We start from the raw sequence: 13,568 nt of genomic DNA on the forward strand, positions 1-13,568 counted from the left end.
CACTAGTGTCTCTTATTGCCCTTCAATCCTAATTCACAGAAATATACATGTACATATCCTTAGCGTTATAAAGATCCTGCTGTGCACGGCGACATCTGCGAAATCTTCGAAGGTTTTCGAGACACCCAATACCGCATGTTGCCGCACAGTAGAGCAAATGCAGGCGGCATCTAGACAAAAACAAAAGCCATGAGGCGCGTCATACGCTACGACCTGGTGGTGTGGATATCGAGAGTGCGAAGAATATCCATAAGAGCGGATGCACGCGAGGTGTTGGCTTAGGGTCGTGGGTTGGAGAGTGGTGGGGTCTTGCGGATGAGTGATGCCAGTGCAGGCTTAATTGGTGTTGATCTTGTTGCCAGAGATCATTCCATCGCCATGCTTTTACGTTCCTAGTATCCTCACTTGACTGACCAAGAGCTTCGTCGGGCAAGAGTTATCCAATTTCCAATTGATCGTGTTTTACAGCCCCCTCTTCGCACAGCCTCATGCAAACAGCCATACTGAGAATCAGCCTCCCTGGCTTGGTTGTCGCATTTACGATGTGCCGTGCGTGAGAAGACGTGTAGGTGAGAGTAACAACGGTGTCGGGAAACGAGGGAGGGTTGGAGTTTCGAGTGGAGGCGAAATGGGGCGAGGGCGAGGGCCGAACACGGCTGACTCTTACATTGGCAGCCTCATAAGCCTCACATCCAAGAGTGAGATTCGGTATGAGGGGATTTTGTATACTGTAGACACCGAAAATTCCAACATAGCGCTGCAGAACGGTACGGTTTGGTATCCAAATGTATCATTCTTTTTTATGGGGGATTCCAGCTCGAATGGGGATGGATTTTTGTAATTTGGGGTATGGGACGAGGGTACTGTTTTGGGTGTGGTGGAATGTCAATCTGGTCTATTAGGGTTTTGGGTCCTATTCAGCAGCCTGTACATTTTCTCTTTATGCTTAGGTTATGGACGGGTTAATGACGAGTTGGATTTGAACACTGTATGTGAATTATCTCTTTTGAGCGTAATCGGGTCAGTTGGAGGTTGCGGGTAGAGTTTTACTTAGGGTTTGATGCGTGAATTGACTCACATAATATGTTGTGTGGAGGACCTTTTGAATCCTTTTCTGTTGATGTGTTTGCAGCTGTTTAAGTATGGAATTATATCCTTACGTAAGAGCATTAATTTAGTGTTCTCAATTCTAACTAATCAAATTTCGAAGCATAATGGACTGTACTTCTGCGTCGCAGTAGCAGGGGTAGTTGTCCCAATTGAGTCGGAAATCGTGAGACATGCGTTAGTCGTCTGGTGTTAAGCATTTGCCATGACGTTTTGGACGGAGAAAAACCATCACTCAGCTTCTGAATCGAATTTCATAAGAAAGTCGTGGTGTCATTCATTGTCACGGCGGACGTCCAGAGCACTTCCAACTTCGGAAATGGACTTTGATGATGAAGGTTAAAAGTAGTCGTATATGTAAAGGTCATTTGGCATTGGAACTTTTTGAATGTTTCACTTTCAGATGATGAGGGGAGATGGGTAAGCAGCAACTAGATCGATTGTGTATGACCTTAATTTACGAGCTCTGGTAAAATCTGCATGACACTTAAGCAAATTTGTGAAGGTGTATTATCCGATTTTTAGATTCCGTCACATGCTAATGAGTGTTTGGTGTGATAAAAAGTCACGTCTCTTGCCTTGCGTTCATCATAGTTGTTCTTTTACCTTTTTTGTGGAATTGTTTGTGTTTTTGTTGAAATGAAGAGCGCGTTGCAGAATTGCAACCACTTCAAGGCATTTGGAACTAGAATGATTCTGGAACAGTATTTTGTTGAAGTCATTGTGTTGCTTTTTTTTACAGAGTCGTATTTAGTGTTACACTGCACCCTGGGTTGAGTGGAGTAGAGCTGAATTTAGGTGATGGTTAATGAGTCCTTGATTTTTTTTTATGCAGTTCGGTCGTTTGGGACAGAAGGACGCAAAAAGGAAGGACCCCAGATTCCTGCTAGCGACAAAGTCTATGACTACATCATTTTTCGAGGGTCGGATATCAAGGTTGAACCTGTGACTGATATGAAAGAAGAAACTACGTGTTTAGGTTCTTAGCGCCTCAATCTACCTGCGAATTGAATATGTCCATATTTGGCTTGGAATATGTTTCAGTGGTAACTCTGCATTCGACCCTTCCACGAAGAGTTTCATGATATTGAGTTGCCTTGCATTATGTGAACAGGATTTGCAAGTGAAGTCGTCTCCACCACCTCCCTTACATCCCCCTCCTCTACACCAACCGACAGATCCTGCAATCATATCACTTCAGGTACCGGTACGTTGTCTTAAACTTTACTCTATTACCCTTGAACAGTAGCAAACTTTACCTAAGTTCGCTCTTGGAGTAGAGAATCTGGTAAGACAAACCCTATCTATATGATGCGATAGTTGGAATGTTGACCATCCATGTTACCATCAACGACTGGAGCATGCATGACGTCTAGTGGCTTTTTTTGCATGTACGAATCACATACCTGAAACGCCAAGTTTCGGAGAGGATGAATTTTTCTTGTTTTTATCTCTAATGTCTGTGCTATGTCCACTTCCCTGCTGAAGCATTCTCAGCTACAGTATCCCCTGCCGTCCTCTCTTGGGCCCTACAATGGTGGGATTCCAGCGGCAGGATCTTCCTCAGAGCCAAGCGCTCCTCCTCCTTACATGGGAATGCCACCATCTCCGTACAGAAGCGCTGTGCCTCCTCTATATCCTCCGGCAGGATTGCAGTCTTGGGGTCCCCCCCCACCACTTCCTGGTGCCAATGGGTCAGGTCTCGCCATGCCAATGTACTGGCATGGTTACTACAGACCTCCACCAGCGGGGCACATGCAACATCAGCCAATGCCCCCTCAACCTCCTCCTCCGTTGGCAGTTCCATCACAAGGTCAGCCCCTGCAGCAGCAGCAGCTACAACAACAACAACAGCCACAACCTATACAGCAGAGTCAGCAGGGACCACAACCACCACCCCTGGCACAGCAGGTAGCTCCATCATCACGCCCTCAAGGTCCGATAAATGGTCCCAGTTCTAGCGGCGTAGCTACTCCGGCTTTGCAGTCGCACACCCAGCCTTCTACATCAAGTGACTCCAAAGCTCCTGTTTCTAGCACTGCCATTACACTGACACCTCTGGTTGCAGCAACTACAGCTCCGGTAAATGTTGTCTTTTACAAAAAATAAGTATATTTACTTAATGATGTATTTACTTCTTTGTTTTGTTTTTTTTTTTGTTTTTTTTGTTTTTTTTGTTTTTTTTTTGTTTTTTTTTGTTTTTTTTTTGTGGTTCAAGTGTCTCATGATTTTCTGTTTAGTATTTCAAGTGCCAATGCTGGTGTATACGCAGGCTTCAACCGCGGTGAAACCTACAGAATCTGCTATGAGCACAGTTGCCGCTCCAGTTGCTTCATCGATCGGGACAACGGTTTCTGCCTCTGCCTCAGGTGTCCCCATTTCAGCCGCTTCCAGCTTACCTTTCTCCATGCAAGGCGTCAGCGCGATGATTACCCCAGTTGCGAAGAACCCCCGGCGCATTGTGGGGAGTGTGTCCCAAGTTCCATCACAACAGGCTGTGGGATCCTTTTCCCAAGGGCTAAGTACACAGAGTACGTCAAGTGCACCCACCTTGTCTTCCGAGTATTTGATAACACCACAAATTGAGACAGCGCAATCCTCAGAGAGTGTAGCGTCGGCAGCAAAGCCAGGACCAACCATAGCACAAAGCCAAGTGGCTCCAAAGTTGGAGCAGAAAACAGCTGAATTGGCCCATGTAGCAATAACACCCGTGGTGCAAACCAGCTCACAGACCGCAACTTCCCAGGCACAAGTCAGTCAGCCTCTACTTCCACTGCCCACAGGCGAGCAAAAGCAACAGGCAACGGCACAGGTACACTCATTTCGAAACGTTCAGCAAAATATACCCAGTGGGAGATTTCTTCTTTCTTTTTCCTGTGTCGGGTGTAGGGGCGCTATCAACGTTTTTGTTTTGTCATTCGACTTGGATTACGTGATAATGCAACATGCTATTTTCGATCTTTCTCAGCAGCAAACATCAAGCATAACTGTGTAAACTTTTCAGGTGAAATGTCGAGTAGTTTATTGTTATACTCTTGGTTAACTTCTCTGAATAGTACTTCGAATTTTCAGAACGTGAGGACATTTTGCGTATTATAACAGGACTTATTCTAAAATCTGATTTTTTTTCACTCAGCAGCGAGGAAGTCATAGCGCGCCTGTTGGTCAAAAGAATCGCTGGCAGGTACTGTACCGCTTTTTGTTCTGGTTAAAGTATGTTTCTGGTCATCTTGACAACGGTGATGGATGACTTTTGCACGGGTATTTTCCACGTTTGCATCATTCCTTTAATCGGAGGCTAGTTAAGCTAGGTTCATGACCCTTAAAAAAAATTTGGGCACTAGTCGGGATGCGTGGTTGGGGATTGTATCACGGCTTGTTGATGTGGATTTCTACTGAGGAAATGGTTTTAAATGAACGATCCTTCCTCTGTAGCTTGGCTGATAAGAGTTGATAATGAAAAATGATGTGCAGGGAAATGGTTATCAAGGTAACGGCAATTACAATCGTCGTGGAAGAGGTCGAGGCAGTGGCAGCGGAAGAGGACTTGGGGCAAGTGGCGATTCTTGGTCTCCCTCTTCTAATTCGCCTTTTCATTTTGGAATATTACTATCTAGATTTGGATTCTGCTGAGTTATTTCCTTCCTGATCACAGCGCACTTTGCAACTTCCAACTTGCTGTGTGTGTCTGTAGCATACAATGGGTCTATGTCTGATAAGGTTGTTACTTGTGATAAGCAGCTGGCGAATCCTACACATCAGTTCACTGAAGATTTCGACTTCACAGCCATGAATGAGAAATTCAAAAAAGACGAAGTTTGGGGCACCCTTGGAGGGAAGGATGAAGAAGAAGAATACGAGGATGATGATGGAAACGTCGAAGCTGACGCAGCTGATTCTGCACAATCAGATGCATCAAAGAAGGTAGTTCATACTTGTCATTGGGAAACACACTTTGTGACCGCTGCTAAAAAACACTGAGTGAAAAACTTCCTAGGAGAAAAAAGACCAACATATGTTTGTGACATCTATGAGCTGAAGTTTGTGGTAAAAGGATATTTGATTGCTTGAAATCATACCAGATTGAACAATGTTTTGATGTTCTGTGCGGTTATCTCAAGGTTACGGTGGCTTTTGTGTCAGGCTTTGTACAACAAGGATGACTTCTTCGATTCTCTATCCTGTGATGCAACTCACGGAGGACGTGGTGAACGCCCTAAATTCTCTGAGCAACGCAGGATTGACACAGAGGTATGTCATTCCACTTGATAAGCATGCTTTACTAGCTCTGGCGGGAACGAGCTCGGAATGCTACAGGCAAATTCACTTCTATGCGACCAGAAGAGTCTAAAAAATGATGATACACGAGAGAGTTCGTTCACTACATTCAATTTCATCCTTGCTCAGTTTTTTTCTGTTTGATAGGTGGATGTGTGTGAAAATACAGCATGGTAAAAAACTGCTCAACTTCAGTAATACGCATCAGACGTTATGAACATTGTTTTCCTTTACCTCTCATATGTTAAGAACATGTATTTGAGGTTTGTGCCTAAATTGGTGTTGTTTTGGAAACTTTCTGCGCTTTGGTTGCCTTCAGACGTTTGGGGCTTTTCCTGTGAGGTCCTCTGGAGGACGTGGAGGACGCCGCGGTGGCCACAGGGGCGGCTACTTCGGTGGCGGAGGAGGGAGTTACGGCATAGGCAGAGCTGGCGGTTATGGCAGGGGCCGTGCCTCTTCCGGCAATGTATGAGTAGTTATTCCCATTTGTTATGGGAATGTGCTGTGGCTACCGCATTGGACATACGAAGGGAATGCGCAGCAATTATGCTTTAAGACGCTTTCTCGGTTGGTGGGGTGTGTAGGTTGTGCATGTTAGCAGTAAGAATTTGGCAGGTCGTGTAGAGGATTGCGGATTTGTGGAACCGGCTTTAGATTTGCTGTTCCAGAAAAGAGGCAGAGGAGGAACGAGACAGTTGTGGAGCACCCTGAGCGATGATGGGTCTCCAGGTTGTGTCAGTGCCACTTTCTTTACAGTACTCTGCTGTTGGGTCCGACTCATAGCCAGGTAGCCATCGGAACAGCATCTGACCTGGGATAGGAGGTAGACCGAAAGCTTGGATCCCCTGCAATATGTGCCAAGGTAGAACAGCTGTTGATGATACGTGAGAGGTCATCTAGGCTGTAAGTGGTTCTGGTCAGTATGGTTTGGAGCGAGAGTTTTAATTCGCTACAAAATCTGGGTTATGCGGCAACCTTGTTGTGGATAGTGAAGGTTGGGTTTGCAGATGGTCGGGTAGTCTAGGATGAACAGATTGACACCAGGCGTCAGGTTGACCCTCTCATGTCTATATTGCTTTGAGGGTCTTCGGTGGCGGGAGTCTGTTGATGGGAATAAACTGGCGCTTTTCACTGCCCAACCTGTTCGTTCAGGTTTATCGTCATCATGTTGAATATTGAGATGGTTCAATCTTGTTGACGAGTTGCATCTTGAGTTTGTTCAACACAGGCGTGGCGTACTCGCTGCATTGATTTGTGTGCTGGAGTCCGCGGGTATTCAGGTGCGATTTGGAGCTTCTTTGGTTGTTAGGCTGTATGCATATTGCATTATCTTATTGAAAGACCTGGATACTCCGTGTTGCTTGAGTCGCTGTAGTTGTCTACACCTAAACAATGGCCCTCCCGGGGATGGCCAGAGTTGCAACGGTCTAGGAGACGTCTCCGAGACATCTGCGAGTGTACAGTGCTGCAGCGCACAGTAGACAGTTGAATGTTCATACAAGCTTGTTGAATTGAATATTTGGTGTGGTCTAGAAGTGCAAGAGTATCCTACCACAACAAAGAAGAACATATATCCAACAGTCAATTAAATGGGTATGATGAAGCGAATAGTATGCAGTAAATTTCTGTTGCGCAAGTTTGAACCTTGGGTTCATCTCGTACAAAAAACTGTGAATGATGGGATCTCAGAATCTCAAAGCTTCATTTTTGTGAACTGTTGGTTGTAGAGATGTGCATCAATGTGTATGCTTGCTTGAAACTTTTTTGTGAAAAATATCCAGCGAGATACATTGCAACGATTTTGCAGTGAGTTCCGTGGCTGCTCTTTTGAACTTCATTCGGGTTATTGATCATTGTAAGGTGGAAGAAGCTAATAAATAGCTGCATTCAACAATATTACGTAAACTAAAGGATGTATCAAAAACTACACAACCATCAAATGCTCGAGCTTTTTCACGAATTTGTGTAGAGATAAAGATAGATATAATCGTCAAAAGTGTACTTGTGCACAAGTTGGTAAGCATGATTCCAACTGTTGTGCCTCAATGCGTGCTTTTCAACTACCACAAAATGTTCTTCCAAAACCTTTTCTTGAAAGCAACAAAATCATTGAAGTGAAGGAAACTAGTTCAAATCAATCGTTGCCAGTATCAGAAATAGAATTTCCATCGCACCAATGCAACACAACAACAAATGCAGGAGAAACGAAATGAACAACTTCCATCAGTTGGGCTCGAACCTCTCATACGGACACATCAACCAATCTGAAACGGAAGCAGCGTTTTGCCAAGTTCTAGAGAATCCAGCCATAGCCGCGAAATGTGCGTCGTCCACCACAACATGAGGTCTAATCGAAAGTGGGACGAAGAAGATGCCGCTGCTGCTGGAGGGAGGGCATGGACGCTTTACTCATAACCTACCTTCCAAAATTGCTGGAATGTACTTTGTGTGCTGTTTACAGAATAATTAGGATGGAGCAGTGAGCTGGACATGTTCGGCCGACATTCTATAGATAGGCGAGGCATCTTCTGGAGGAGGGAGGAAGGGCGGGAAGGGAAAAGGGCAATGCCAAGGGGGGAGGGAGAAGCACAGAAGAAGGGAAAAGGATTGAGGTTCTATGGACGTCCATGGCTGTTGTTAGTTGGAGTCCGAAGGAGAAGCCATCAGCCTCACCTCGCTCGGTGCTGCTGCCACTGTTGCCTCGCGTCGTCATTCAGCATTTGCGCCATCGTCTCCTCCACCATCGCTGAATGCTGCGCTCGTTTAGTGAACTCTCGGCGTGCGCTGTCCGTCCTCCTCCTCTTCCACCTCTGTTTTCTTCTTCTAATTTCCTCTCCACACCATCCTCCCCTGCTTCCTCATTCTCTAATTCCCATCTCCCCCTCCCCCTGCCTCCCGGAACGTTGCGAGGACGTGATCGTTAGGGGTTTGGCTGGCGAGATGAGCATGCCGTGAGGGTGAGCTTCACACATCCTCCTTCGAAACAGAAAAGTTGATCGAGGGTGAAATTGAATGCACTGCGCTATCGCCCTCATCTATCATTTTTGACATTACTCAAGTGGTACTGAAGCGCATGTGCCTGTAGCATTCCGAGCTCATTGAGTGAGCTGAATAATCTACGAAGTGATGGTTAGTGGGATAACAGGATCTGCAGGCCCTTAGTGGTGGTAAAAGAACAATGTAACCATCTCTTCCGAATTCGCTTCTACCTACGCCATGCAGAGTAGCACCTACGTACTTGAGAATTGATTCCACTACAGCTCATTATCCAGGGCAGCTGATAAGATTCGAAGCAACTGGCAGAAACTGGTCTTGTCAAGTGTGACACCGCCCTCCGACTCTTCCTCACAACTTCTTTTCGCAGCATACAGGCTGATTCCCTGAAAGATATTTTTAAGGGCACGTGGGCGTCCTGTCGGACTCCATCACACAATTCTTCAGATGCGGACCCGCATTCGATGACAGCCTCTCAGCTCTCGTCCATGGGTGCCACGCTGGGGCTGCTGCACGCACTCACATCGGTGCAGAAAAAGAGAAATACCCAGGTCTCATCCTAGATCTCTTCGTAGAGCGGAACGTCCCTCCGCGGGGTTAAGTTCCCACACACTTGCGCCTGCAAACCCACAAGTAAAGGCGCTTCCAGAATCGGATCCTTCACGCGTTCCGAGCTGCCAACAAAATCCGACTCTACTCAGCAACAATGGACAAGTTGATGTTGCCAAGCATCGCAGAGACCCGGGAGTGTAGGCTTCAAGTTAAGAATGCATGCATACATGGATGGAGAAAATGCGGTGCAGGGATGCGATGAGCAGCAACTGGGATTGAGCAAGCGAGTGAGTGAGTGGCGAGGTCCATGAGATCGAGATCGAGATCGAGATAGCGGTGGCGGTGGACGCCGCCTATTCCGTCTTCCGCTTGCGCGTGGCCGACGTGGCACCATCTATATTAAGAATCAAAGAATTGTTTTTTTTATTCCAAGTTTGTTAGGTTTATGAGGTCATTTCTCGTCTCCAAACCTATGTGGTCTTTTTTCTTGGATTCATTTTTTATTTTTTATTTTTTTTATTTTTTTTAATTTTTCCTGCTTTTTGCTGTTGATTTTTTATTATTGTTATTATTCTTGTTTGATTTGAGGTAAGTGATATGTTATATAAATTTTACGTAGATTGAGTGTGTGGATTGCAGATATTTGATTTTTAATTTTAGTTTTTGAATATTTTTCACCCTTTAGGTTGTTTAGATGTAGTTGCAATATTAATATGACTTTATTTTTATTTGGGAAAATTATGATATCATGATATTGCAATATTAAAATTAAATTATTCAGAGTTCTTATTGAGAATGGAAACACAATTCATGCATCTTCTTCTGTTTTTTACATATATATAAACATAACAATCTAAGACAAATTTACCACTGAGGTATTTGTGCATGACATCACTACTACTTAAATATTACATGCATCAAATACATGTAAAGCAAAGAAGTCATTCAAAAAGCAGTACATTGTAACAACCAATTGACTTACTGCAGCTCAGGGTCAAACTAAATACTTCCATACACATCAAAAAGAATCAAGCAATAAAGAAACATAATACAGCAACTACATATTCAATCAGACATAAAGCAAGGCATCCTCTGAAGAATGAAGCAATATTCTATTCAGACATTGGGTTATTGAAGACAGAAGTGATGCTTCATGATAGAACACATGCACAACTGTCCTCTATGGTTCTAATTTTAAGTTCACTGTCAGATCAGCGAAGACTAACGCCACAAGGCAAGAGGTTGAAATCGATACGCCATGTGCAAGCTCATGATGGATTGTGTAGTTCTGATGGTGCACAGACAAGGCAGCTATGGTCTTTAGGGCAGCAGCGCCAGTCTCCACTTCGCAAGGCTCGTTTCCTTTCTTCACTCCCAGACATTGTTTTCGACCCTGCAGTTGTGAGCAGGTCATCAACGTAGGAGGCTGCAGCATCAGCTGGAGACTACGAAACTGGTTGAACTGGGCTTTTGCTGTTGCAGAAGTCAGATCCAGGGGTCCCCATGTGCATTGTAGGAATTGTACTCAGCACATTGGAAACTTGGGGGCATTTCGAGAAACTCTGAGGTGAATCAAGCGAATGCATCGAGAACCATAGACTGCTCTTAACGGTTACAAGTTATTATTTAACAGAACCGCCAACCAAGGTTGGCATACATACACATTGATCCCGTGCTGATCCTCATTCCGTGCTCATGGTTACCATTTCTCTAAAGCCTGTAAGAGGGACGTATGTTGGTGGAGAAACGACCCACATATAAAGAGATGCGACGTAGAAGAGAAACTACTTTGAATCCTGAAGGAGCTGTTGCTCTGGAACGTAGTCATCATTCTGAACCCCGAAGAATCCCTTCAGACCACAAGTAGCTAAGCTAGATAAGTAGGAATGGCTCCAGGCAAACTCTTGCAGAAATCTAAGGTTACGTGCAAAGTAGAAGCGCACAGGCGACTGGAGGCGTGAAGAAGGTGGGCAGACAAATGTGGGAGACGAAAGAAGATGACGGAATTGGAAGCAAGATTGAATTTGGAAAACTGTAGTTAATAATAGGAGATGGAAGAAGACATCATCGACCCACTGGCCGACGGGAGAGGAGAGGAGGATGCTGGATATGATGAGAAAGAATGAGATCGTTCATGGAAACCTTTTGACCCCCAAAAAGTTGTGCACGAAGCAAAATGCTTCACCTTCGCAGCTCATGGGTAGTGTCACTTAAGAATAGTCATAATTGTTTCTAGGCCTCCGTGTGCATAGAAGGATTTTCAAGTGCGTGGGACAAAATCGCAGCGAAGTGCACTTTGGCACACTCAAGCTGGTCCGAAAATAAGAGGAGCTGCACTTCGCCCTATGAGTGGCAGCTAGTCCAGAAGTGTACAAGAATCGTCCTCCCCTACGCAAAATTCAAGCGGAGCAGGCTATTGGACTCAAAGTGCAAAGCCTTCGACCCATCGCTCATTCTTGCCCTTCTCAAAATTCTGCCTCTTTAAGTAATCGAGATACTCTCCCCACGTGAAGCTTTTGTAGCGTCGCTTGCCGTCAGCTTGGATCAGCTCTTGAGGAGCTGATATGACAGTGTCTAGAGGAGGAGCATAAAAAAATACTAGAGATAGCCGTGACACTTTGTCGTTTAGGACAGCTCTGTGCTCCACGCTCTTGAATCGTCCATTGGTCCATGCCTGGAGATTGTCTCCGACGTTGACAACATACGCGCCTCGTCGAGGCTTAACGGTGATCCATTTCCCGTCCTTACACACTTGTAATCCCCCCACTTGACATTGATGTAAGAAAGTGAGGGTGTAGGGATCAGTGTGCGCGCCCAAACCAAGGGTGAGATCCGGGGTCGGACAGGCGGGGTAATAATTCAATCGTGCAATCGATTGGCTGGGATTCATGTGTTGGCTAAAAGTATCAGGAGCCAGGCCTAACCCCAGAGCACACAACTCCAGGGTAAGCTTCGCCAGCTTCTCTGCTCCTGAGCAAAAGGATTCCACAGCTGCTTGGAAATCGTGAAAGGCTTGACCATCGAGTAAACGCTGAGCCTGCTCGCGGAGATTGGACTTGGGGGACCAGCTACACTGAAATCGCTCGATCCAGGGGCGACCTGCGTACTTGTATCCAGTAGTGTTCAATCCGTAACCATATACATTATTCGCGTTGGCAGTCTCAAGACTCATGGCACGCTGCTTATGCTCCATGGGAAGCTCGAAGAAGCGTCGGGTTTGTAACTGCACCTCGTCTAGGTCAGCGACGGGGATACCATGGTTTATGAGATGAAAAAACCCCCACTCTGAGCCGGCAGCAGCAATCCGCTTCGCCAGTTTCATCTTCGTCTCGTCGGACCCATCCTGCAAGCCTGACAAGTCGATGACAGGGAGCTCCCTATCGCGCCGGTAATCGTTGTGTGGAATAGTCGGACGTTCATCCTCCGGCCACACGAAATCTGCCAAGTCCTGCGAGCCTTGACTCAGCAGCGACTGCAAGCTGCTCTGCGCCGCCGGAGTGATGGAAGCCGCTCGAATGAGCGAAAATGGATTCGGAGGTTGATTTGATGCCATGGCTAACTCGCTCCAACAACTCACAACAACAACAAACAAAAACAAACAACCCACGAAACAGAGCACTCACGAAACACCCTCTTTTCTTGTAATTCCACACAGAATACTTAAGACGACGGCTACTACTCCACCGACCCCCTTGTCAAGCAGTGCCTCGTGACACCACTCACACGTAATCTCATAAACCCAGCACCCCAACTTCGTCCCCTAAATCCAAAATCAAAATCCATCGCCAAAAATAACCAGAGGCATTTTATATACTCCCATAAAGCCACTCCCTTAAAACCGTTTCCCACCGACCAACATATCACTACGACACTACACGACGAGCATTTCGAAGAACTACTGTGTAAGGAGAGTCGGGGCAAGACGATAAAAGAAAAAAAAAGAAAAAAAAAAGAAGAAAAAAGGCCCCCAATATTCAGCCCCTTTTCTTGAGCCGACCTTGTCAAGTTGCTCCTCCCTAACAAGCATCCAATAGAATTCAGCTTACTTCCTACACCCCACCCACTCTCCTTCCTGACTAACCCCGTCTAAATCCGATCAATAACTGATTCGTAGGATTCACGTGACAACACCACCTGAAATCATTAAACTATTTCCGGGTTCTAAACACTTCATCCCCCAGCATTCAAGATAGAAAACCAATCCAAGCATTCACACACACAATCATCGTGACTCCACTCTCGAGCAAGCCCCAGATCCTTCCACCAGTCTTCCTCCGACCACCATCCGCACCCAAGTAGCACGAGAATAAAACCAGATCCTTGCTGCAAGTGTACCTCCGGGTTCTTCTCCCCCCCCCTACCTCCCCCCCTCCCTGACTACGTTCTCTGCATCGTTTGCAATTAGCCAGTTCCTTCGAGATCCCTGACAATCTTATTACGCAGTTCCAACTCTGGAAGAAGATTGATGTTAGGAGGAGGAGGGGGAGTTGCAGTAATCCCACACCACGTGAACTGAACTTATATCACTCTTCCTTTCTTCCTTCTTCCTTCCCTCCCTGCTGCTGCGCCAATGCCGGTGATACGGAAGCTACCCCCAACCCAGAACGGCGACCATATTCCAGAATAGAAGCATCTTC

The 13,568-nt window shown here is 45.8% G+C and overlaps 2 protein-coding genes across 5 annotated transcripts; one reads left to right on the forward strand and one right to left on the reverse strand.

Moving 5' to 3' along the window:
* The first annotated feature begins 221 nt into the window (after positions 1–221).
* Positions 222–6,548, forward strand: LOC112286076 (protein decapping 5). Of its 4 annotated transcripts, none has more exons than XM_090252303.1 (10): positions 222–767; positions 1,943–2,043; positions 2,222–2,308; positions 2,596–3,189; positions 3,380–3,919; positions 4,247–4,291; positions 4,582–4,659; positions 4,849–5,031; positions 5,251–5,358; positions 5,705–6,548. In XM_090252303.1, the coding sequence occupies exons 1-10, from the start codon at positions 629–631 to the stop codon at positions 5,855–5,857; spliced, it is 2,028 nt and encodes a 675-aa protein (XP_090108429.1). In that variant the 5' UTR covers positions 222–628; the 3' UTR covers positions 5,858–6,548. The 4 variants fall into 4 exon arrangements, with proteins under 4 accessions (XP_090108429.1, XP_024383386.1, XP_024383387.1 ...); XM_024527618.2 differs by having other exon boundaries at positions 237–767; positions 2,222–2,314; positions 4,244–4,291; XM_024527619.2 differs by having other exon boundaries at positions 237–767; positions 2,222–2,314.
* A 3,983-nt stretch (positions 6,549–10,531) lies between these two features.
* LOC112286077 (gibberellin 20 oxidase 1) lies at positions 10,532–13,495 on the reverse strand. Its single transcript, XM_024527621.3, has one exon. The coding sequence runs from the start codon at positions 12,482–12,484 to the stop codon at positions 11,354–11,356; it is 1,131 nt and encodes a 376-aa protein (XP_024383389.1). The 5' UTR covers positions 12,485–13,495; the 3' UTR covers positions 10,532–11,353.
* Positions 13,496–13,568: the final 73 nt, after the last annotated feature.

The sequence above is a fragment of the Physcomitrium patens genome, chromosome 8, assembly GCF_059467195.1.
Source record: "Physcomitrium patens ecotype Gransden chromosome 8, ASM5946719v1, whole genome shotgun sequence".
Taxonomy (NCBI): Eukaryota; Viridiplantae; Streptophyta; class Bryopsida; order Funariales; family Funariaceae; genus Physcomitrium; species Physcomitrium patens.

Coding starts and splice junctions, on each gene's coding strand:
- LOC112286077 (XM_024527621.3), bottom strand. CDS start 12,484: ATGGCATCAAATCAACCTCCGAATCCATTTTCGCTCATTCGAGCGGCT.
- LOC112286076 (XM_024527618.2), top strand. CDS start 629: ATGGGGCGAGGGCGAGGGCCGAACACGGCTGACTCTTACATTGGCAGC. Junction 4,292..4,581: donor GTCAAAAGAATCGCTGGCAG/GTACTGTACCGC, acceptor AATGATGTGCAG/GGAAATGGTTATCAAGGTAA. Junction 5,032..5,250: donor AATCAGATGCATCAAAGAAG/GTAGTTCATACT, acceptor CTTTTGTGTCAG/GCTTTGTACAACAAGGATGA.